The sequence below is a fragment of the Saimiri boliviensis genome, chromosome 6, assembly GCF_048565385.1.
Source record: "Saimiri boliviensis isolate mSaiBol1 chromosome 6, mSaiBol1.pri, whole genome shotgun sequence".
NCBI lineage: Eukaryota > Metazoa > Chordata > Mammalia > Primates > Cebidae > Saimiri > Saimiri boliviensis.
Genome location: NC_133454.1, coordinates 124,843,490 through 124,868,988, shown reverse-complemented (window position 1 = coordinate 124,868,988; position 25,499 = coordinate 124,843,490). Strand labels below are relative to the sequence as shown.

Sequence of the window (25,499 nt, the reverse complement as noted above, 5' to 3'; positions counted from 1 at the left end):
GTTGGGATTACAGGTGTATGCCACTATATCCAGCTAATTTTTGCATTTTTAGTAGAGACAGGGTTTCACCATGTTGGCCAGGCTGGTCTTGAACTCCTGACCTCAGGTGATCTGCCTGCCTTGGCCTCCCAAAGTGCTGGGATTACAGGCATGAGCCACTGTGACCAGCTGCCTGGCTGTTTAGAGATAGGGTCTCTGTTGCCCAGGCTGGTCTCGAGCTTCTGGGCTCAGGGAATCCTCCTGCCTTGGCCTTGAGCAGGCCTGGACTTTCAAAAGGGAGAGGAACCTGCTTGGGCAGAAGCCCTGAGGCTGGAGACTGCAGGGTGTTCTGAAAACAAGCGGAGCCAGTATGTCTGGTGGGCAGAGGATAATCCAGGACTTATGGGGCCTGAAACATATAGAGGCCATCTTTTAAGAAAAATAATTTTTATTATTTTTTGAGATAGAGTTTCACTCTGTCACCTAGGCTAGAATGCAATGGCACAATCTCGGCTCGCTGCAACTTCTGCCTCCCGGGTTCAAGTGATTCTCCTGCCTCAGCCTCCTGAGTAGGTGGGATTATAGGTGCCCGTCATCACATCTGGCGAATTTTTTAATTTTTAGTAGAGATGGGGTCTCACCACGTTGGCCAGGCTGATCTCAAATTCCTGAGCTCAAATGATTCGCCGGCCTCATCCTCCTGAAGTGCTGGGATTACAGGTGTGAGCCGCTGGCCCTGGCCTCACCTCCTGAGGGCCCCCAGGTGCCCTCCTTTCATTGAGATATTACCATGGATCATTCGAGTGACCCAGTGTAATCAGAGGGTCCTTCAAGAAGAATCAAAGATGCAAGGACAAAGGTCACTGTGACCTAAGGACTCCACGTGCTTTCACGGCTTGGAAGATGACGAAAGGGCCAGGAGCCAAGAAATGTGCTGGAAAGGGGTGCTCCCTCAAGGCCCCAGGAACGAAGCCACTGAGACCTGGGTCCCATGTTTGACTTACAGAGCTTGGGATAATGAACGTGTTCTCTCCACTGAGGCCTGTGTCATAGCAGTGACAGGTAACTGACACAGGTGGCCTGAGCAGGCTGGGTTTGGGCAAGAGGGAGGGGCTCCAGGCCGATGAATGGGGGTGTCTGTGCCATCGGCAGCCCTGTGGTCCCAGGGTGTCCTCCTGGCTTTCCAGGCACAGAACTCAGGTAGAGGAGCCTATACCTGTTGAAGGTCTCGGCTGCCCAGACACTAAAGTTCCCAACAGTCCAGTGAGGTGAGTTGTCTTTTTTGGGTTGTTTTGGAGACAAGGTTTCACTCTGTTGCCCCGGCTGGAGTGCACAGCATGAAAACAGCACACTGTATCCTCCACCTCCTGGGCCAGGTGATCCTCTAGTCTCAGCTTCCCAAGCAGCTGGGGATGACAGGCTTGTGCCACCATGTGTGGCTAATTTTTTTTTTTTTTTTTTTTTTTGGTAGAGATGGGGTTCGCCATGTTTCCCAGGCTGGGCTCAAGTGATCCTCTGGCCTTGGCCTCCTGAAGTGCTGGGATTACAGGCGCGAGCCACTGTGCCTGGCCTGGGCACTATTATTCCCGTGAAAGGTCACAGGTACCCATGGTCATGGCATCATGCTGCCTGGCCAAAGACATCACACAGAGGACAAGGCGCCACTCACTGTGCCCTGGTCCCAGGACCAAGCTGCCACAGGGACAGGTGGCTTGCTTGCTCCTCCCATCTCTGGAAACATTAAATGTGAACCCCGGTTTTCCTATGCCACAGGCGCAGGCCCTGGGTGCTTGCTGCAGGGCTCACAGTGCACCAGGTGGGCCTGCTACTGTCCCTTCCCTCCCAGCTAGGCGTTGACAGCAAAATCTGTGGGAAACAAACGGCCTCCTGCCCAGCCTGGAGCATGAGGTGCCCTCAGGGACGGCATTAGCATCTGTAGTTACTCACCTTGGTCCCCACAGAACCCGAGCCCCTCCTGGGCCACCTGGGCCTGGGAGTACTGCAGTCTGCCAAGATGAGACAGCTTGGGTGTTCCTCAGGCATCAACCTGGCTGGCCCGAGGGCTGGACACCTTGACGCACGTTTCATGAAAACCAAATACAAAGCCTGTAATCAACTCCTGCACTGTCACAGGCACACCCTCATTACTTCATATCAGGAGCCACCCCAGAGTTTGTTAGAAACTGATTTTATTAATAAGTCACATGATACAAAAGAATGAGAACATTCAAAGAATGAGTAAAATACTGCTTTGTCTCCAAGGACAGGCAGAAAATGTTCAGGCACAATGGATGCTCAGAAAACATGAGAAAGAGGCTGAAGGGAAAACACGTCATCTGTGTACTGACAGACACACCCACCCAACTCACCACACGGACACACCCTCGGCCACCCACCAGATCAGAATTCACCTGGAATTGGCCTGGTGTGGTGGCTCACGCCTGCAATCTCAGCACTTTGGGAGGCCGAGGCAGGCGGATCATGAGATCAGGAGTCGTTGAGACCAGCCTGACCAACACGGAGAAACCCTGTCTCTACTAAAAACACAAAAAAATTAGCCAGCCGTGGTGCGCGCCTGTAATCCCAGCTACCTGGGAAGCTGAGGAAGGATAACTGCTTGAACCCGGGAAGCGGAGGTTGCAGTGAGCTGAGATTGTCCCACTGCACTCCATCCTGGGCAACAGAGAGAGACTCCAGCTCAGGAAAAAAAAAAAAAAAATCCACCTGGAATCCAAACAGTGGGGCTGAGACGACCTGTGCCAGAATAGGCGGGCGGGCGGCTCGGTGGGGCCGGGCGACTCCAGGAGGGGACAAGAGAGGTGGCAGCTGACATCACCCTGTGGCCAGGACATTCCAAAAGCCTGGGGGCCCTTGCCAGGCCTCTTCTATTATTTTAACAAAGTCCCTGCTGCCAGAACGCAAGCCCACCCCAACACACCTGGCACGTTCACAAGCTACCAACAGAGGGGGAGGTGAATGGGCTCCAATACTTGGAGGCCAAGCTTCCTCTCCCACGGTTTCCACCGGGAAGGGAACACAAAGCAAAGCCCTGTGCTGCCCCAGGCCTGCCTCCTTCCTGTGGGAGGTCCCCGGAAGCACCTGTGAGACCCACACCCCCACCTCGGAGGGTCCCAGGACTGGGAAAGCCCTCCTCTCAGGGGCTCCGCTCATCTGGGAAAAAGACAGAACCCCCGCTTCTGGGAGGGGAAGCTGGGACCAGAGAAGCAAAGCACCCAAGTGAAAGCCACCTTTCCAAGCGTCGAGAGAGAACAGACTGTCCTGTGTGAGGCCACAAAGTGACATCACCAAAGGCTACCAAGGACGTTTGGAAAGGTGGCTGTGACATGGGTGCTTTGCTTCTCTGGTCCCAGCTTCCCCTCCTAGAAGCAGGGCCTGCCTTTTTCCAGAAGAGCAGAGCCCAAGAGGAGGGCTTTCCCAGCCCTGGGACCCTCTGAGGCGCACCAGTGCATGCACCAGCCCCCAGAGGAAACCACAGCACCACCTGGGAAGGAGCGCCACAGCACTGAGGTTACCCAGGGCGTTTCCTGGAGTTGCCCCAGCATTCACAGACTTCATGGCACCAAAGCAGATGAACAAAGACCAAACTAAAACCTAAACTCAGACATGGCAGGAGAGGGCAGGTCCAGTCATTCCCCTGGGGGAGCTGCTTGGGCTCTAGGGAGTGCCCACCAGGGGATTTTCAGAAGTTTTTCACAAGAGTGTGAGTGTGGGTCTGGGGGCCAGGTAGTCTACAGGACAGCTACCTCCCAGCAGTGACATCACCAGCTGTGATCAAAAGGCATGTTTCTTCTGGTCAGAGTGTCTCATGCCTGCAAGGGAGACCAGAGTGAGGGGCACAGGACCCCAGGTAGGGTTTTGTCTGGCTCCCTCCACTCCTGATGCCACCAGTGGAGGCCCTCATGGTGTTTCTCTCCCAGTTCAATCCAGGGAGGCCCCTCCTGCCCTCCTCAGAGTGGCAGCCCAGCCTTGCAGTGGGGTGTGGAGAACCAGCAGGAGGAAGGTGGGGATGTGGTCACCCAAGTCCGGGAAGAGGCCAAAGGCACACACTGGACCTTCAGGTCCGAAGCCTCAATCCTTGGTTGTCTGACACTGGAGCTGCCACCGCGCACTTCAGAATAGGGGACGCTTGAAGTGGGCACAAAGGCACGTCTCTGGGCAAGAGTGGCAGCTGGAGTCTGATCGGATGGTCCTGAGATAGAGGGGCCCAGAAGTCACTTCTCTGTGGTCTGAGGAATCTGCAGACCCCGAGTGCCACGGCAGCCCTCCCATGTGTGTGACCCATGAGACTGCTGCGCCGGCCCCTGCCCCTCAGAAGGACAGTGCCGGGCCAGGGCACCCAGGTGCCCTCCCTCCTGCCCGGCACAGTGTCCTCAGCCCTGCTCCAGGCTGTCACCAGTCTGCACCACGGTGTAGCTCCCCTGGCCCAAGGACAGCTGCCGGCTGAAGAAGGACGTGGTGCGCTTCGGCTTCACTCGCCTGATCCCCTTGCCTGGGAGGGAATGGGAAGGCACACTCAGCAGAGAGGCCGGCCCCACGTGAGCGGGCCCAGGCCCAGGAAGCCGGGTTCTGGCTGCATTGCGACAGCTCCTTCAGGAGCCTGGTCATGTGAGCCTCACCCCCACTCTGCATGCTGCAGTATACCCGACCAGTGCCCCTAACGCTGCCAACCTAAGGCCATCACAAACAAGGGATGTCCGTCATAGCCAAGAGAAGCCTGGGGAGACATGACAACTAAACGCAGTGTGGGGTCCTGCTGGGATCCTGGCACAGAAGGACATCAGGAGCTACGGAAATCGGAATAAGGTAGGCACTTCGGCTAGTCATAGCAATACTGAGTTGTTAATTAAAGCAAAAATACCACATTGCTGTAAGATGTTAGTGGTTTTTTGTTTGTTTGTTTGTTTGTTTTGAGACGGAGTCTTGCTTAGTTGCCCAGGCTGCAGGCAATGGTGCGATCTCGGCTCACTGCAACTTCTGCCTCCCGGGTTCAAGCGATTCAAGCCTCAGCCTCCGGAGTAGCTGGGACTACAGGTGCGCACCACCGCAACCAGCTAATTTTGTATTTTCACCATATTGGCCGGGCTGATCTCAAACTCCTGACCTTGTGATCCACCTGCCTCAGCCTCCCAAAGTGCTGGGACGACAGGTATGAGCCACTGCACCCAGCCTTTGTTCTTTTTTTGAGACAGGCTTAGGCTGGAGTGCAGTGTTGCAATCATGGCTCACTGCAGCCTTCCCTCCTAATCCCAAGTGATCCTCCCACCTCAGCATCCCCAGTGGTTGGGGCTACAGGTGTGAGCCATGGGTAATTTTTTTAGTTTGTGTAAAGACACGGTTTTGCTTGATTGTCCAGGTTGGTCTTGAACTCCTGGGGTCAAGTGAGCCTCCCACCTCAGTCTCTCAAAGTACTGAGATTACAGGTGTGAGCCACTGTGCCTGGCCAAGACATTATTATTATTATTATTATTATTATTATTTGAGACAGGGTCTCACTCTGTCACCCAGGCTGGACTGCAGTGGTGTGATCTTAACTCACTAAAGGCTTGCCCTTCTGGGCTCAGGTGATCCTCCCATCTCAGCCTTCCAAAGTGCTGGGATTACAGGCATGAGCCACTGTGCGCAGCCTACCCAACACTTTAATAACAGATGGTGAGTAGTTTCCAGGATCACATTCTGGACAATGCTGCAGAATGCGTCTGCGATGCAGCAGTGACAAGGGACAGAAAGGGCACTATGGCCAAGGCCTGGGCTCACCCTGCTCTCAGCCGGGTCCCGAGATGGAGGCCAACTCACACTGAGTGTGGAGCTGCTCTGCAATGCCCTGCCCTCAGGAACTCCCTGGTCTGTGCGTGTACGGTTGTGATTGTGTGTGCACATGCACAGAAGGGCAGCTCACCATCCTCTACGTAGTCAATGGTGGAGAGATGCTGGATCCGGCTACACACCACGCTGCCCTGCCTCCGCAGCTTGGGGCGCTGAACAGGAGCCGGTGAGGAGCCGGGGTCTGAGGGCGGGCCAGTCGCACTGTCCTGGGGGCCTGCGGGCTCTGCGGCCTGGCTCAGTTCAATGCAGTACTCAATGAGGCTGCTCATCAGTTCGGCCTGGGGAAGAGGGGCCGGTGTGAGGCCTGGCCAGGCCCCATTTCCATGGCTGCTGCTGAGGCTGAAATGAGCTCTGCTCTCTGGTGGGGGAGGCAGGCGAGGGGACACATACCACTCGGGGGTGGGGGGACAGGGGAGGTGTCCCGCTTGGGTGACTGTGAAGGTGAGTCCTGGTGGATGAGGGGTCCCTAGGTCTGGGACATTGGGTGGGAAAGAACATTCTAGTCCAAAGGCACAGCCCAGGAAGGCTGACTCCATGGGCAGAATCAGGTGGGGAAGGCAGGGGGAAGGAGGCCTGGCGCTGCAGAGAGGACAAAGAGGAGGAAGTGGGGCAAAAAGGAGGAGGTGCTGGCTGGGAGGAAAACCTGCAGCCAGGAGGAAGGGGTGCAATGTCACTGTCACCAGGGCAGGGGCAGGCGGCTCCCCGCCAGCACGTTACTCAAAAGTGACTCCTGTTCAACAAGTGTGAAGCATGAGGCACACTGACAGGGGCCAGGTGCCAGCGGGCACAGCTGGGCACCAAGAATAGGGCCCTTAGGATCTGAGGGAGTAGCAGACAGAGGGTGTCAAGAGGGTGGCACCCCTGAGTCAGGACACAGGTATTTCCTGAGTGCTTGCCACGTGCCACGCACTGCTGCAGGCCTGAGATAAGGTGAGGCCACTCGGACAGGAATGCCCACCTGTACTCCTGACTTGTGGGGCTGGGTCAGGCGCTGGGAGTGGCCCTGCGGAGACTGGCCTGGCTCCTGCCTTTCCACAGGGCAAGTACAACCCTCTGGGGGAGCAGGGGCTGCCTGCCCCAGAAGGAAGAGCAGAGGCCTGGTGGGCTTTCCACCCTCCCTGCTCCCGAAGCTCAGTCCACCTGCCCTCCTCTGCTCACCAACTGGACGCCACCAGCCAAAGGGCAGTGGGCTGGCGAGGGGACAGCAGCCAGTGGGTGGGGACAGAGAGTCCCAAGCTGCAACCATAACAGGGAAGCCCTCTAAGTTCCCTAGAACAAAAACTCCTGCACAGCAAGATGCCTCTGAGGCTCAGGAAGTTCGCCGTCAAAATGCAGCCAAAAGAGGAAGCTCCGCTGAACATCCGTCCAAGATTAAACTCAGCAAGCCAGGGTCAGAAAGGAGCTTCCTCGACCTGATGAAGCACATCTCGGAAGAATCCACAGCTGAATCACACTCATTCAGTGAAAAACAATGTTCTCTCTCAGGCCAGGGGTGTTAGGGGTGCCTGCTCACACGTATCCATCCTACGCTGCGGGTCAGAAGCACTGTCAGGCAAGGCGAGCTAGAGGCACATGGATTGGACCACTCACAGACCACAGGACGGTCCACATAGAAAGTCCCAGGCCAGGCCGGGCACGGTGGCTCACGCTTGTAATCTCAGCACTTTGAGAGGCTGAGGCAGGTGGATTACCTGAGGTGAGGAGTTCTAGACCAGCCTGCCCAACATGGTGAAACCCCGACTCTACCAGAACTACAAAAATTAGCTGGGCATGGTTGCAGGCGCCTTTAATCCCAGCTCCTGAGTGGAGGTTGAGGCGAGAGACTTGCTTGAACCTGGGAGGTGGAGGATGCAGTGAGCTGAGATTGTGCCATTGTACTCCAGCCTGAGTGACAGAGAGACACTCCATCTCAAAAAAAAAAAAAAAAAAAAAAAAAAATCCCAGGCAGGCACAGGGCTCATGCCTGTAATCCCAGCATTTTGGGAGGTCAAGGTGGGAGAATCACTGGAGCCCAGGAGTTCCAGATTAGCAGGGGCAACATGGTGAGACCTTGTCAAATCAAAAAATGAATGAAATAAACTGAAATGAAATCACATCAAATTAGCCCAGCATGGTGGTGCACACCTCTCGTGGCTCGGGAGAATCACTTGAGCCCAGGAGATCAAAGATGCAGTGTGATATGACTGTACCACTGCACTTCAGCCGGTGTGACAGAGCGACTCTGCTTCATAAAAAAAAAAGAAACAAGGCCGGGCGCGGTGGCTCAAGCCTGTAATCCCAGCACTTTGGGAGGCCGAGGCGGGTGGATCACGAGGTCAAGAGATCGAGACCGTCCCGGTCAACATGGTGAAACCCCGCCTCTACTAAAATACAAAAAATTAGCTGGGCATAGTGGCATGTGCCTGTAATCCCAGCTACTCAGGAGGCTGAGGCGGGAGAATTGCCTGAACCCAGGAGGCGGAGGTTGCGGTGAGCCGAGATCGCGCCATTGCACTCCAGCCTGGGTAACAAGAGCGAAACTCCGTCTCAAAAAAAAAAACAACAAAAAACAAAAAACAAAAAAAAAGAAACAATTGTATTTCTATATAAGGAAATATCAATTGGAAATTGAAATTAAAAACAGTCGCATTTATAGTAACACCAAAAGAAAAAAGAAACAGGGATAAATCTTAACAAAAGATGCCCAAGCTTTGTATGCTGAAAACTAAAGTGTTAATGAAATAAATCAAAGACAAATAAATGGAGATATAGAAACAAATGGATTGGAAGACTTAAGCAGTCAATTACCTCCAAAGTAATCAATGCAATCTCAGTAAAAATCCTACACAGCCTTGTTTTTGGGGGTAGGAGTGGGGAAGTGTGTTGGAAATCAAGCTGATTATAACACTTACATGGAAATGCAAAGGGACTGGAATAGCTGAAACAATTTTGAAAAGAACAAAGTTCTGGACATCACGCTACCTGGTTGCAAGACTTATTATTAAGGTTCAAAAATCAATATATAGGGTGATTATTAGTCAAAGACACACGTAGGTCAATGGTTTAGAAGAGAGAATCCAGAAACAGACCCACATATGCACAGCCAATTGATTCTCAACAAAGATGTCAAGGCAATTCAATGTCTTTTTTTTGAGACAAGAGTCTCACTCTGTTGCCCAGGCTGGAGTGCAGTGGTGCCATCCTGGTTCACCACAATCTCTGCCTCCTGGGTTCAAGCAATTCTCGTGCCTCAGTCTCCCAAGTAGTAGCTGGGATTACAGGCATGTGCCACCACACCCAGCCAGTTTTTTGTATTTTTGGTAAAGACAGGGTTTTGCCATGTTGGCCAGGCTGGTCTTGAATTCCTGGCCTAAAGAGATCTGCCCACCTTGGCTCCCCAAAGTGCTGGGATTACAGGCATGATCCACTGTGCCCAGCCAATTCAATGCCTTTTCTTTTTTCTGAGATGAAGTATTGCACTGTTGCCCGGGCTGGAGTGCAATGGCATGATCTTGGCTCACTGCAACCTCCGACTCCCAGGTTCAAGTGATTCTCCTGCCTTAGCCTCTCAAGTAGCTGGGATTACAGGTGCCTGCCACCACATCTGGCTAATTTTTTGTATTTTTAGTAGAGACAGGGTTTCACTATGTTGGCCAGGCTGGTCTTGAACTCCTGACCTTTGATCCGCCTGCCTTGGCCTCCCAAAGTGTTGGGATTACAGGCGTGAGCCACCACGCCCAGCCAGCAAACAGGAACATGAACATTGACTTGCATATCACACCTGATGTAAAATATCGACTTGGGATGGCTGGTAGGTCTAAATTTATACAACTTCTACAAGAAAACATGAGAAAACCTTTGTGGTCATGGGATAGGCAAAATTTCTTAGAAAACAAAAAGCATAAACCATAAAAGCCAAAATTGATAAGCTGGATTTCATCAAAATTGAAAACATCTTTTCAGTGGCTGGTGGCAGTGGCATAGGGGTGGGGCCTGGCTGTGAAGAGGGGTGAAGGTGGGAAGGGGCACCAAAAGGAAGCCAGAGCAGTGTGGGGATGAAGGGTCCAGAGATCCAAGGTGCAGGCAGGAGGGGGTGGGAACGGTTCTGAAAGGGACCCGTGGCAGGGAGGGCTCTGATGTGACCCGAGTGGGAGAGGAAGGGGCAGGGGAGGGAGGCTGGGGTGGAGGAGGTGCTCGGTGCCGAGTAAAACACGCTGAATGAAGCGGAAAATCAAACACAGGCTTGGAGGGGCCCAACACTTCCCGCCCACCGCAGGTGACTGTGAGCAGGGTCACAACAGCACCCGCCTTGGGGACAGGAGGGGAAGACAAAGGCTCGTCTCAAAGTGCTGGGCAAGCCCTCAACAAACAGCTGCCTGACCCCCCCGCAGCTGCCACGCCACCGGCAGCTGTTTGTTGAGACCAGGCCTCCTGACCTCCCAGGGCGGCTCCTGGCCTGCAGGACGCAGGCACCCCTCGTGCCCAGGCCACCTTCATTCTCAGGCCCAAGGCAGCTTCTCACCTCCTTCCCTGCCAGCCTGGGACCCGGGGCAATGGCGCAGCCTCCCCACCTGTGTGCAGGCACCGGCCATGCTACCTGCTTGGAGTAGATCTTGAGGAGCTTGTTGACAGGCGTGCCCTCGCTCTCCCCATCGAACTCCAGCCACAAGATGGGCTCCTCCTCCTCAGGGGAGGTGTGGTCCCACGACAGCTCCTGGAAGCGCAGGCCCAGCAGAACGTGCTGGCCAGCAGGAAACGCAGAGCCAGGCTTGACCCCTGGACAGAGGCGTGCTCCCTGCACCATCCCACTCAGGCACCACCAGGAGGGGACACCTGGCTAGGGCGTGTGCCTCTCCAAGGCCAAGTGTACATTCTTTCGTGTGTTTCTCTAAGGAGAGGAGCCTCAGCTTTCATCAGAGCCTCCTGGGACTGCGGTCCAGGAGGCTGAGATCCCCTCTTCCACAACAGTCCCACCAGCAGGCCAAGCTCCTGACAGCTGGGGAGGCACGTCGGGAGGAGGGAAGGGGAGTCTCTTCTATGAGGTCGGGGGGTGGCATCTAGCTTGAGGCTGAGCTGGGCCCCACCTCCCAGGGCACAGATGGCAGGAGGGGCTGGGGTCCCTCTTCTGGGACAACCGGAAGGCAGCCAAAACTCTTCTGTTGGCTTAGGAGCGAATTCCTGCCCAGGGACAGGGAATCTGCCCTATGGGGCTGGCTGCTGATATGGCCCTGTACCCAGGGCTGGCCAACAAATGCATGGAGAAGAGGATGTGGTCAGCCCAAGAGGGTTGCCCACTGCAGGGTCTTCTGGAGCACCAGGCGGTTCTCTGGCTATCAGCCAGGCAGAGCAGTGGGCCCTGTTGCCCTCTCTCCACTCAGGGGTGGAAATTCCAGCTGCAGCCTCCCCTGCCCCGGCCACCCCGCAGCCTAGCACGCTGGGCAAGAGGACCCAGGAAGTCCGAGGGAGGCAAGGTCCCTCCCAGACAGTCCACCCATCTTGCCCCCAGGCCCCACAGGCCCAGGGAAACCAGCAAGGCTTGGGTCAGGACACCCTTCCCATCCTCTCCACCCCAGAGGAGCTGGGGGCAGTACCTTCTCTCTGCTGTCAATGACGTGCACGCCTTCCAGACTGATGGCCACAGAAACTGGCTTGCGCCCGCCCCGGTGCAAAAAGCCCGGGGCCGGCTTGTCAACCTCGCCATGGAAGAAGGCACACCTGGGGAGGGGACTGGGGTCAGCCTCTGGCTGGCACCAGCAATGCTTAGGGAGGCTGCTCTAGGCTCCAACCTGGGCCCTCAGAAGCTTCTGCTGCGGAGCTTCTGCTGTTTGGGTGACTGAAACCCATCACAGGGAAGGGAGAAACGGAAGCGAAGGGGAGGCTTTGTGGGGAGGCAGCAGTTGAGCTGGTGGTGCGCGACTGGAGGGAGAAGGGCCTGATGGCACACAGAAGGGCGGTGCTGCAGCTGGAGGGAAGCGTGTGGCCCCAGGTGTGGGGCACAGTCAGTTCTGTGCGTTTGGCACTTGGGCTGGAGACCAGGGCTGCTGGAGGTGGCAGGAAAGCCTGCTGACCACTGTCCGGGACGGTGACTTTTCAGCGGCAGGGACCTCCTGGGAAGCATGAGGAGGTGAGGGGAGTGGCCCTAGAGGTCAAAACTGAGAAGAGCTGCTGCCTGTCCCTCCTGCAGCCTCGCCTGCTCTTGTCCCTCGGGCTCATCCTCGCCCTCGCCTCCCACCGAGCCAGAGCCCAAGTTAAACCGACTCTCCCTATGCAGCGGGACGGGCCGGAGACTAGCATGGGCCACCTTGAATTCCTGGGGCTGTCCCACTCCAGCCTCCCCTGGAAGACTTCTGCCCCCCAGGCTCAGCTGATGGCCAGCTGTCCAATTTCACTGAGGAAACCGAAGCAGCCAGGAGAGGGCTGCCCGTTTGCTGCTGGATCACCGTTAGCACACGTGGGCTGTCACCCCCGCCCTGGGTCAAAACCACTACAAAATCCGTTTTTTTTTTGTTTTTCGTGTTTTTTTGAGACGGAGTTTTGCTCTTGTTACCCAGGCTGGAGTGCAATGGCGCGATCTCGGCTCACCGCAACCTCTGCCTCCTGGGTTCAGGCAATTCTCCTGCCTCAGCCTCATGAGTAGCTGGGATTACAGGCACGCGCCACCATGCCCAGCTAATTTTTTTATTTTTAGTAGAGACGGGGTTTCACCATGTTGACCAGGATGGTCTCGGTCTCTTGACCTTGTGATCCACCCGCCTCGGCCTCCCAAAGTGCTGGGATTACAGGCGTGAGCCATGGCGCCCGGCAAGACCCGTTTCTTGATGCCATTTTACAGCAGGGCTGTGCTCACGCTTGCCCACCAGACTGGAGCCCGTCCATCACCAGGACAAGCGGGACATGTGCTTGGAGCTGCTGCAGTGGAGCCCTCCTGCCTTTCTCCAGGGCCCCTCCTCACCCAGCACACTCGCCTCCCAGCATCTCTCCAGGCTTCAAGTGCCTTCCATATGCATAGGAGTCACCAACTACGAGCTCCAGTTCAGACCGCACTAGAGACCAGATGCCCACCCAAAGTCACCAGTGGTGCGTCTAACAAGCATCTCAAAATCAACGTGTCCCAAGCAAGCTCCCAGCCGGGCATAGTGGCTCACACCTATAATCCTGGTGCTGTGGGAGGCCGAGGCAGGAGGGTCACTTGAGCCCAGGAGTTCCAGACCAGCCTGGCCAACAGGCAGAACCCTGTCTCTACAAAAAGATAGAAAAATTAGCCAGGTGTGTCAAGGTGCGGTGGCTCACGTCTGTAATCCCAGCACTCTGGGAGGCCAAGGCAGGCAGATTACCTGAGGTTAGGAGTTCGAGACCAGCCTGGTCAACATGGTGAAACCCTGTCTCTACTAAAAATACAAAAATCAGCCAGGAATGGTGGTACATGCCTGTAGTCCCAGCTACGTGGGAGGCTGAGGCAGGAGAACTGCTTGAACCTGGGAGGCAGAGGTTGCAGTGAGCTGAGATCATGCCACTGCCCTCCAGCCTGGGCAATGAGTGAAACTCTGTCTCAAAAAAAAGATTAGCCAGGCATGGTGGTGCGCTCCTGTGGTCCCAGCTACTCAGGAGGCTTACTTGAGCCCAGGAAGTGGAGCCTGCAGTGAGTTACGACTGTGCCACAGCATTCCAGCCTGGGTGACAGAGCGAGACCCTGTCTCAAAAACAAAAACAAAAAACCAAATTCCTGAACTTGCCCTCACCGATCCACAGCACCGCCCAGCTCAGTTGATGGTAACACCATCTGCCTGGTGCTCAGGCAAGTCCTCCCTGCCTCCCCTCCTTCACTTCGTCCACTGCACATTCATCTGGTAAATCCCGTCACTCTGCCCTCAGAATGTCCTGCATCTGACCCTCTCACCTGTTCTGACCACAGGGCCCACCCCACACCCCACCCTCTGGTCTCCCAGCTGCTGCCCGTGCCTACCGGCAGGCTCTCCTCAACCTCCGTATTCTCATCTCTACTAGAACGTCAGCTTCACCAGGCAGGGGCATGGTGTCTTTGGCCCAGAGGGACCTCCAGTGGCCAGGGAGGGTGCGTGCAGTAGGTGCACAGAGCTGCTCGTTAGACGCCAACTTCGTGACAGAGACAGCTGGCTGAAGGTGAGGTTGGCTGGGCCAGTGAGCAGGTGACTGCTGTGCCAGGTAGGAGAGAACCCATCCAAAGTGTCCCAGCCCCCGATAGGAGGAAGTGGAGGAAGGCAGGTGCCCAGTTTGGGTTGGAGGGGCCTGAGGTGCTCATGACAAGACACCACTTCATGGGGACACAGCTCAGCAGGGGCAGGGGCGGCCTCACTGGCAGCTGTGCTACCAAAGCCCAGGGACAGTCTGCAAGGGGTGGGGGCGCCCCAGGGCTGTGGCTCTTACCCATAGAATGGCAGCTCGTGGCACTTGAGGAGGTAGGTGCGGTAGTGGGTGCCCAGGGTGGCCTCACACCCACTGTCGCCGCTGGCCTCCTGCACCTGGCGGTAGGCGTTCAGCAGGCCCTGCTCGCCTGGCCCAGCCCTGGCCCCACGGCCCCGGAGGGCAGCAAAGAGACCCTGGCCCCGCTTACACAGGTGGGCGGGGAGGAAGGAGTCCAGCTTCTCCCTGTGGAGGAAGAGAGAGACAGGTGCTAGTGGCCCAGCCACAGGGGCCAGGCTCACACAGCTACTTCCAAGTCAGAGGCTGGGTCAGGAGCCCAGGAGGGGAGACCCAGGCACCAGAGGGGGGTTCAGTTCTTGGCCCCTCTGAAGGGCAGACTGCAAGGCCAGCCTGTCTACCTCTGCCACAAATAGCTGGACAGCCGGTGAGAGGCGCCTCCTGTCTTGAGCCTGCTTCCTCCAGAGTAGGGGATGGTGACGCCCCCTTCCCATCCCAGCTGAGCTCTCCCAGTCCTAAAACATGACAAGCTCTCCAAATGCAGGCCCAGGCTGGTGCTGGGGCTATCCCTCTGCCCATCTGATCCTGGTCACCATCTAAAGCCAGAGGCTCATCCTGCGGCTCCAGATGCCTGCACGTTCAGCCAGGAAAAGGAACCCAGGCCCCACCTTCCCATACTTCCCACCAGTCCTGCCTCAGCCGGCAGCCTCTGCACTGCAGCCCATCTGCACCGAGGGCCCCTGCAGGGCCTGGTCCTGTCTCCCAGCCCTTCCTGCCTCCTGCCTGGTTGGCTACCATGTGCTCACCCAGGAAACTCACAGGAGCCAAAGGAACAGACGCAGGAGTCACCAGGCCCCTCCTCACCCCCAGAAGGGAAGGACTCGCCACCCTGAGCACCTGCAGTACACCGGCATTCCAGAGGTCTCCCCACCCCAACCTGTGAGGGCATACAGACACGCAGGGCAGCCAGGCAAGTGAAGGAGGCCCAGAGATGGGCCCAGGTCTGCAGCTCACAGCAGAGGCGAGAGGCTGAAGGAGGGTCTGGAGGCCGAGCAAAGAGCCCCCATTCACCTGGAATCAGACTGCAGCGGCAGTTTCAGAGCAACATCTCTGTCACCAACTCAGGAGAGGTGGGATTTGGAACTTTTATAACCAAACTGGTGCAGGGGTCTTAATGCTCTCAATGCTTTGTTCTGCCAGAAAAAAACGTGAAAATACCACCCTACAACCAGCACAGGCTCACAAAAGAAAGGCCATCTCCCCCCGCCACAAAGCAGGAGAGACGCTGGCATAACCACGGCTAGTTCTGCACCTCGGGCAGCAGGTGCTGCGTGGGCTGTGGACCAGCCATTCAGATAAGCTGTGGGTGGACAGCTCAGTCCTTTTTTAAGACAGAGTCTCACTCTCTCGCCCAGGCTGGAGTGCAGCGGCTCCTCTCTGAAGGGCAGACTCCGGGGCCAGCCCGACTGCCTCTGCTGTGAGCAACTGTACAGCCAGTGAGCCGGTGAGAGGCGCCTCCTGTCCTGTACCTGCTTGGCTCACTGCAACCTCCACCTCCCGGGTTTTCCTGCTTCAGCCTCCCAAACAGCTTGGATTACAGGTGCGCGCCACCACACCTGGCTACTTTTTGTATTTTTAGTACAGACAGGGTTTCACCGTGTTGGCCAGGCTGGTCTCTCGAACTCCTTACCTCAAGTGATCCGTCCCCTCAGCCCCCCCAAAGTGCTGGGAATACAGGCCTAAGTGCTCAGTCTTTGAGGCCTCTGAAGCTCCATTTCCCTGTGTGTGAAATGAGGACACACACCTGTCCTCAAGCACAAGGACACCAGCCCGCGCCCAGCATGAGGTTAAGTGCTGAACAGACCTCACTGTAGTCTTTTTCCCTGAAGTGGGGGCGGGGGTGGTGGTGTCCCTGCTGCGGTTTCTGGAGCATCAGATGCCACGAGCTACCACGGCAGAAGGGCCCAGGTAAGACACTTGTAGGCCCAAGGGGGCCATGAGGAGGGGTCTCTGTCCACCCTTCTTGGGGCTGCCGTGGGCATCTGCCATCTATCCCCCCACAGTCCTTTTTCTGGCAACACCTCCTGCTTGTCATGTGGAAATCTGGCCTTCCTCACTCCCGTCCAGGTTCATGAGGGACCCAGGGGAAGGTCGGGTGGCAGGTGCTCAGTGGCCTGGCCACTGACCATGTTCCCTGTGGGTGGGCTGGGATCACTCTCTGGCCATCCGAGTGAGTTGAGGGCTGAGGTCGGGTAAGGGATGAGAGTCTGTGCCCTCCTGCAATACAACTGTGGCAGCCACCTGGACACAAGGCAAGCGCCCACACAAGTAAGCTGGCCCAGAGGACACAGGGCTGGGCGAGGGAAGAGATGGGGGTCTGGGAGCCCGGCCAGAGCCACTGCACTAAACTTGGCCCAGGGCACATCAACCACCCTGGATTTGTCTGTTACATGAGGTGACATAGTACCCTTGCATCCCAACAGTTTAAGCTGGTTCAGCTGTCACTTGCAAGAAGAACAGACATGCCCAGCACGAGGGTCAGGACCCCCACGGTCACTAGCCTTGGGCCAGCTCAGCTGGGAGCCCTGTCTTGACTGTGAACAGGGGTGGCCCCTGCCAGGCTCTAGCTGAGTGGAGGGTCCCCGTCTCCACATCTCTCTCCTGACACCCACATGTTGCAGGGTTGGGGTACAGAGAGCCCTGGCTAGGGTCAGGCTGGGATCAAGCCCACCTCCACTGGAATTCTTTCTAAACCTCGGGATAATCCTCTATGGAGGCCGGAGACTGGCCAGCACTTGGGCAGGGCAGGCGCGATCCTCACCGCCCGAGGCCCTGCTAATGCACACAGCAGAGAGCGCGGCTTCTCGAGAGGGCTGGGAGGTGGACAGCTGGCGTGCGACTGCCTGGGGAGCATCCCAGGAATCTGGAACTCTACTGTTACTAATGACAAAGGGTCAGTGTCTGGTTGGTCCCTAGCTGTGACTCCAAAAGCCCAGCTCCCCTGACCTCGGCTGGAGGCAGGGCCCCAGAGCTGCAGATTCCTCTCCCAGACTTCACCCAAGGCTCCTGCCCAGGGCTGGTGAGGTGGAGGAGGAGCGGGAGGAGGAGGTTGCAGTAAGCCGAGATCGCGCCACTGAACTCCATTCTGGCGTCAGAGTGAGACTCGGTCTCAAAAAAAAGAGTCCGAGGGGTGGAGCAACTGCCTAGGGCCAGAGCAAGCATTTGGGCCTGAGGCCTCCTGACTCCAGGACCCTGCCCCCTGCCTGCTGCCCGCTGCGAGACCTAAGACTGCTTATAAGTTGGATTCCGAGGACAAACTCCCACCAGCGCCCCTGCCTCAGGTCACACAGGCCCTCACCTCAGGGCACAGGCGGCCAGCTGGCCAGGCTGGTAGGGCCCGAGCTGCAGACGGCATACCAGGGCCCCCAGTGCCTCGCAGTCCTCCACGTCGCACGGGTACCGAGCGCCCAGCACATTGCCCTTGGCCTCCTCGTAGAGCAGCCGCAGGATCTCTTCGTTGTGGATCTGCAGGCCGGTGTGGCAGGGAGAGCCGCTCAGCTGGGCTGGGGCAAGGTGTGAATGTCCAGGGGGTCTAGGGACAGGGAAGCGGGGCCCAAGGGACTGGGCCTGGTGGGGCCACCTGGGCTCCTGGCTCACCTGGAGCTCCCGCCGCTTTGGGAAGAACACGTTCCTTCTGAACTGCAGGAAAGGCTCATCTGGGGAGAGAGGCTGAGTCACTGCCAGGCCTCCCATTCTGCTTAGCCCTCTCCTCTCCCCTGACTGGCCCCAGCCCCAGCCCCCCAACCTCACCCACCACAGCTGAGAAAACCCGAGGGCCGGGCAGAGGGTCGGGTGCGCAGCTCATCCCAACGTGCCCCAGCGGCTCCCAGCCCATCCCTCAGTGGGGCTTCTCTCAGGGACCCCTTCCTCCCTTGCCGGAGCAGCTGATGGACCCTGGGGGAGATGCAGGCCCTGTCCCTCAGCGGGGCAGCTCCTTGCTGCAGGGCCCTGGCTGGGCTGGGAGCCAGAGCTGCAGACTCAGGGGTTCCCGAGGCAAGGACAGGCAGGCAGCAGCACTGACCCATGGCCACGTCGTCATCTGGGGCGCTGGTGAAGCGCAGCAGCAGCTCCGGCCACTGGCGTCCCAGCTTGTAGGGCTGGTGCTTGGGCTTCAGCTGCACCTCTGCAGGATGAGAGGGGAAGTGGTCCATGCTGTCTCCGACCCTGCGGCCTCCGACCCTGCGGCCTCCCACCACACAGCAGCCTCCCACCAGGTGGACTCCCACCACACAGCAGCCTCCCACCATGCAGCAGCCTCCCACCAGGCGGCCTCCCACCCTGCGGCCTCCCACCACACAGCAGCCTCCCACCAGGCGGACTCCCACCACGCAGCAGCCTCCCACCACGTGGCCTCCCACCATGCAGCTTCCAACCAGTTCAGCAGCTGCCCACCCACCCATCACACCACCCATCAGCAACAGCATGATGACAGTTGTGACCAACAGTAACTGAGCAGGTGCCAAGGGTCCAGAAACATTTTGAGTGGTCTAGAGGCATTTATTGCTGCAATAACCCTACCCCCCATTTCACCCATAGAGCAAATGAGCCTCAGAGAGGTCAAGTTGCTTGTCCATAGTCACACAGCAAGTGACAGGGGTCTGGCTCCAGGTAGAGCCAGCCACTAACTGTTCACTACAGCCCCAGGGCAAGCTGAAGCTGGAGGCTGTGGCCAATGAAGGTGCTAGGGCACAGAGGGACCTGTAGTGCCATCAGGAAGCAAAACCTGAAATTGGCAACTGGGGCCCAGAGGCCCAAGGGCTGCCTTGCCTTCCCCCTGGCAGAGCTTGGGCTTCCCCCTCGTGAGACCCTACCCCGACACCTCCGAGGAGCTCCAGCTGCCCTTCCATCCTGCAAGCCCTGTGCCTCTGTGGCCCGCAAGCAGTCCAGCTCCTGCCCAGCCCTCCCACCTCATCGCCTCTCTCACTGCCTTTCCAGCTCTGCTCCTGCCACCCTGGCCTTCTTAAAGCTCTTGCACGTCCCCAGCTTGCTTGTGCCAGGGCCTCTGCGCTTGCTGCTCCTTTTCCTGGACTCCTTTGCCCCAGATCCGTCCTGTGGCTGGCTGGCTGAGGTCTTAGTTCAAGGGCCACCTGGACCCTCTAACTAAGGCAGCCTCTCCTCAAAATTTTCCACCGCCCTAATGGTGCCACATCTGCTTGCCTTCACAGGTTGATCGCCACCTGACTCTCTCTGCTGCTGCCACCCACAGGGGCTAAGGACTTGTCCACTGCTGCATCCCTAGGGCGTAGTGACCTCAGTAGAGGTTGGCAGAATTACCAAGTGTACCCAGTCCAACCCCTCAAACTCCAGGCTGCCCCATACCACTACTGCTCTGGACCCAGGATCAATGCCTCAGGCCAGGAGGGACAAACCCTTTCAGCTCACACACCAGCACCCACCAAAAAACAGTGGCCAGGCTGGGCATGGTGGTGCACACCTAATAATCCCAGCACTTTGGGGGGCCAAGGCGGGTGGATCCTGAGGTCAGGAGTTCAAAATCAGCTTGGCCAACACGGTGAAACCCCATCTCTACTAAAAATACAAAAATTAGCCAGGTGTGGTGGGGGACACCTGTAATTCCAGCTACTCGGGAGGCTGAGGCAGAGAACTGCTTGAACCCGGGAGGCGGAGGTTGGAGTGAGCAGAGATTGTGCCACTGCACACTCCAGGCTGGGTGACAGAGTGAGACTCCACCTCAAAAATAAACAAAAACAACAAAAAACAATGGCTACCAGGGTCTCTGCCTTTGAGAGGTGTGAGGCCACTTCCAAGTTCATCCAGAGATGAATGGGATGTCTGTCGCTCGGATGCAGAAGCCAGAGCTTGCTACAAGCCTTGAGAAGCCTTGAGAGCTCCCCCCAATCCATGTCTCCCCGCTCCACCCTTCTGAGGTCCCCACTAATGGCTGATCGCCCCTCCTGCTGGCCTGAGGCCAGGGGTCCTCGTCTCTGCTCTTTGGGCCATCTGGGACTTCCACTTGGATCCTGATCTTAACCCAAAAGAGCAGCCATGGCCTCTGCATGGGCCCCCTTGCCCTCAGCCCTTCCACTCACCCCTGCATCCAGTCTCTGCAGCCCTTTCTTGTCCCCTGGTTTCTGGTCCAGATTTCCCATTTGCAACCTAGACCCTTGGCCCCACCCATCTGCCACCACCTCCAGTAGGGAAACACCATCTACCCTCAACAATGGCCTCCCCACTCCCTCCAGAAAGGGCTCCATCAACTCCCCTCACTTGGCCACTGAGCCCCTCATGGAGTCCTCCCACTCTCTCTGTCTGGGAAGGATGTCAACTCGAAGGATGTCAGGGTTGGAAGACATGGAGATCACCCACTTCACAGCGGAGAAACTGAAGCTCAGGAAGGCACAGTGACTGCCTGAGGCCACAAGGGGTTAGTAGCTAAACCAGGAGCAGAGCTCTGCTTCCTAAACCTCCCTTCACGATACTTTAGGCTCTCAAGTTCCAGTGGTGGCCAGGTGCGGTGGCTCATGCCTGTAATCCCAGCACTTTGGGAGGCTGAGGTGGGTGGATCACTTAAGGTCAGGAGTTCAAGACCAGCCTGGCCAACATGGTAAAACTCTGTCTCTACTAAAAATACAAAAATTAGCAGGGTGTGGGTTGGCTTGCTTGTAATCCTAGCTACTCAGGAGGTTGAGGCAGGAGAATCGCTTGAGCCCACGAGGCAGAGGTTGCAGTGAACCAAGACTGCACCCAGTGCACTCCAACCTGGTAACAGAGCAAGACTCTGTCTCAAAAAAATTAAAAATAAAATAAATCAATAAAATAAAGTTCTAACGGTGAGTTCTCTGGGGCGGGGACACTACCAGTATCTTCCCTCCTATATTCCCAGCATCTAGAATGCCACTTGGCCTGAGAGAGGCTTTGTGTGTCCTTATGCAATTAGCGCAGTAACTGACTAGATGGGGCCTCAGAATGCCCGGAAGACAAGGATGCCCTTCTTCCTGCCTACAGCCCAGCCCTGACCAGCCTTAACCCCAAGCCCCAGCAACTCAAAAGACTCCTGTCTTCAGAACTCCAGCAGTCCCAGACTTCCAGATGGGGGCCTTCCTGCCTGAAGGCTGTTATCCAAATGGGACAGAAGGTCCCTGGAGCCCTGTTCCACGCAGAGTGACAATGGCATGGAGAAGGCCAGGCCCTGCCAAAACATCCGGCATGAAGGGCAGCTCCAGAAGATGTCACCCCTCCCTGCCCTTGCAGGGCACTCATTCCCCAGGGGCATCTGTCATCACTTCACCCCATCAGGGGTGGGGGAGGCCAAGGGTTCTGGGGAGCCCAAGTCATAGCCAAAGTGGCCTTTCAGCCTCCCTGAACCCAGCCTGGGAACAGAGTGGGTGCTGACTTTGTGCTAGGGTCTTCTGCCACCCTCCTCCTGCACAGGGACAAAGCGGCCCATTCACATTCATTCCAGCCTCCTGCAGGCTCTGGGGGAACAGGAATGTGGTGAAGAGGGATGGGGGCGGAGGAGGTGCGAGAGGAGAGGCGGCAGGCTGCCCCACAGGCTCTGGGAGCTTCCCGAGGCAGGGCAGGGGCCAAGGTGGCAGAACTGCACCCCAGCTTTCACACACAAACCAAGGGGCCCACAGTCCTGACCTGCAGCCCGGAGGTGAAGGAGAGGTGGCCGGGCTGGGCGTGGGGTGGCCGAGGAGCCAAGGCAGCAGGAATAGGGTGGGCCAGAGCCTCCCAGCAGCAGCTGAGCAGGAAGCTCCCATCGGCAGGGGGGAGGACGCGGAGGGAAGGATGAGGGTAGGGGACGGGGTGGCTGAATGCTCCTTCTCCCCCCACCAGCAGCCTCAGGAGAAGAAGTAACTGCTGGAGGCCCCTTGGTCCTGAGCCAGGCTGTCCTGTGCACTTCCTCAATAGGACTGGTTACCCACTTCTTGCATTCCTTTACAAGAAAGGGAATGCGTAAGCTAAGAAAACACACCGGCCACCACACCGATTTACTAAATAACAACCTGGGGCAGCCTCTCCCTTGGCCCCTCCTGTGCAAACCAGCAGGCTCAGAGATCCTGTTCACCAGGGGACCCTGGGCTGAGGGTCTAGAGAGCCACCACCCCCAAGTCCCTCCATCTTGCAATCTCGGCCTGAAAGGGCAGGATGTGGGTGGTCACGAGGCAGGCCAGGCAAGTCACGTCCCTCCTCTTCTCACCCTCCCGCCCCTCACTAAGAGCCTCAGGGTCAGAGGGGCCTGCTTCCTGTACTGTGTTCCCTCTCCTCCCTGTCTCCAAGGAACAGGGACAGTTCGAAGAGGCTGGCCAGGAAGCACTCAGGCCTGGGTCTCTCTTGCTCCTACCACGCAGTGGTCTCACCACCCCAACCTCAACTTGCTCATCTGCAAGACTGGCCTGGGCCTGAGGATAAGGTGAAATCATGGTTCCCAAATGCCACCCAAGTTGGGGCAAAGGTTATGCTCAACAACCCAGCTCCAGCACGACCAGGCAGGGCAGAATTGGCCATTCCTCCACCACCAGCAGAAAGAGAGACAGCAGGGGCAAGAGCGGGGACAGGAGCGGGGGCCTTCTCAGGGCTCTAGGTGCTCAGAGAGGTGGACAGCTTAGGACACACCCAAGTCCCACCGGCCCTCATAAGCAGTGGCCAGCGGCTCTGAATGCTGCCCCCTCCCACCCTCCAGCCTGGCCTCCTCACTGCCAAGCCTTACCCAGCAGAGGGGAGACCAGCCAGAGCGCGAAGACATCCAGGGCGATGTCTGGGAGCTGCAGGACCTCGCGGACGGCGCGGTGCAGCTCATGGGCGCTGAGCGAGGGCAGGTTCTCCACAGCCAGGGGCACCACTGTGTCATCCGCCAGGTATACCAGCACATCAGCCACTGTGATAGAGGGGCAGGCTCAGCTGAGGCCTCTGCCTGGCACAGCCAGGCCCACCAGGTACCCTCCACCACCTGCTGGGGCTGGAGCCCCCACCCTATACCCCTTGGGGGTGACCAGGGCTACACTTCTGCAGCAGAGTCCATGTCAGAGGCAGAGCCCTAGGAGCCCCCAAAGACCCTATCATGAATGCTATTAGTGCTTCCTTGAGACCCTCAAACCACCCAGAAACCCATTAATGCCTGCCAGGAGACCTGCCCACCCCAACCCCCCAAGATTCAAATTAAGCCTGGCCATTGCAACCCGACCCTCACCACCATAGCAGCCCAAAGGATTCAGCTGTGCTTCTACCCTGAGCAAGAATGTTCCACAGGTGTGAAACCACGGCACAGAGGGGCTGAACCCATCCTGAGGCTACCAAGGTTAGTCTCGGGCTGGCAGGAGTGAGAGCTGGCAACCCATGCTGTCCTCAGGCAAATCTCTCTCTGGCTCGGGCTAAGATGGGAACAGAAGATTCCTTAGGTCTCCTAGGTTAAAACAGGTTCCAGGTCTCAGCTTCCTTAGGACTCTTTAAGCCTCAGGAGTCAATATTGGGTCTTTCAGGTCAGCCTGAAGCAGGCTAGGAAAGAACAACTCAAATAGCTGAGAGTTCCCTTGGGACAACTGTGGGACTCCAGAGCCAGAGTCACTTAGAAGAGCACCCAGATTCAAATCCCCATCCCTGGGACCGCAGGCATGGTGAAGGAACACCGAGCTTTGGGGCCAACATACTTGGGTTCCCATCCTTGCTGGGTCGCTGGTCAACTTCAGCAAGTCAGTTTAAGTGTCAGGCTGGGCACGGGGGTCATGCCTGAAATCCCAGCACTTTGGGAGGCCAAGGCGGGTGGATCACGAGGTCAGGAGTTAGAGACCAGCCTGACCAACATGGTGAAACCCAGTCTCTACTAAAAATACAAAAAGTTAGCTGGGTGTGGTGGCGGGCACCTGTAATCCCAGCTACTCGGGAGGCTGAGGCAGAAGAATTGCTTGAACCCAGGAAGTGGAGGTTGCAGTGAGCCGACATTGCACCACTGCACTTCGGCCTGAGCAACAGAGCAAGACTGTCTCAAAAATAAAAAAGAAAGAAAGAAGAAAGTTTCAGTTGCCTCATCTGTAAAAGTAGAGCTAATAACACCTCCAAGAGTGTGTGGAAGGGAAGGGTGTGGTTTCTCATCAACAGAAAGGAAGGTGCTTCTTGGACCCCAAGTCTGTTAAGCCCCAGCAGCTACTCTCAGAGATCAAAAAATCATTTCCAGGAGGCTCAGGTCCAGATCCACTTCTCAGGTGAGGAGAACTGAGTCACAGAAAGCTGTAGTATGTGTGGTCACTTGGAGAGCTTCCGTAGTCTGGGACTTAGCCTCCCTAGGGCCCAATTTCCTCCCTATCAAATGAAGATCATGATCCTTGTTTTCAAAAGGCTGTTTGCGGAAAAGAAATGACACAAAGAAAGTGAACATGTCACTTTTCTTTTTTGTGTCACTGTGTTGCCTAGGCTGGTCTCAAACTCCTGGGCTCATGTGGTCTGCCCACCTTGGCCTCCCAAAGTTTTCTGGGATTACAGGCATGAAACACGACATGAGCCTTCATTTTTCATTCACATGATCTCATTTGAATTTCACAACTATGTTAAACAAGCCCATTTTACAAATGAGTGAGATTCAAGAGGACCTGGCCAGTAAACCAATGACAGAACCTCTGACATCTGTGAATTTTCCACATCTGAATGTACCTTATTATTTCTTAGTTGATACATAAATCATCTTTAACGAAAAAGAAGCCAGGGCCACTTCTCCAGGGCTGGGGTCCCAGGAGGGTGTGGAAGAGAGGAAAGGGGGCGGGACCCACCTCGGGCTCCCACGGAGGACACGCTGCTTCGGTGGGACCGCTCAGCGGGGCCGGGCTGCCCAGCACTGCCTTCCGTCCCGTCCATCTGCAAAAGCAAAGAGAAAAAGCAGTTACCGGGAGCCAGGGAAGGGGGGTTGGAGGTCTCCTCAAGCTCTCATTGAGGACGGGGTCCCCGAGCTGGGTCTGCAAGGTTGGGCAGCGCTGCCTGGAGTGGCCAAGAGTGCAGCCCTGGCGCTGGTCGCGGGGTGCGGGCTGCGACGGTCAAGAACGGAGGTGGACTGGGATGCCCAGGCAGGGCAAGGCGCACCCCCAGCCGGGGGCGGAGGCCCAGGCCAGACGTCGCCGCGCTCTCACCTCGCAGAAACGCAGAGCCTGCCACCTGAAAGGCCAGGTTCCTGCCTGGACTCCGGCCCTGAAGCCGAGCCCGCCACCGCCCGCACTCGGGAAACCGCCAAGGACCCAGCTGCCGGTGAAGCGACGCGGAAGCCGCGGCCGGAGGAAGCGCGGTGCGTGGGG

The 25,499-nt window shown here is 57.0% G+C and overlaps 1 protein-coding gene across 2 annotated transcripts; it reads right to left on the bottom strand.

The window, feature by feature from the left end:
• Positions 1–25,499, bottom strand: FRMD8 (FERM domain containing 8). Of its 2 annotated transcripts, XM_039471244.2 has the most exons (11): positions 25,338–25,499; positions 24,984–25,068; positions 22,934–23,101; positions 18,281–18,382; positions 17,857–17,915; positions 17,558–17,724; positions 14,206–14,427; positions 11,394–11,517; positions 10,400–10,543; positions 5,897–6,101; positions 1–4,489 (listed from the first exon to the last, which is right to left on the bottom strand). In XM_039471244.2, exons 2-11 carry the CDS (start codon positions 25,066–25,068, stop codon positions 4,371–4,373), a joined length of 1,395 nt encoding a protein of 464 aa, XP_039327178.1. In that variant the 5' UTR covers positions 25,338–25,499; the 3' UTR covers positions 1–4,370. The 2 variants fall into 2 exon arrangements, with proteins under 2 accessions (XP_039327178.1, XP_074257807.1); XM_074401706.1 differs by lacking the exons at positions 1–4,489; positions 5,897–6,101 and having other exon boundaries at positions 6,108–10,543.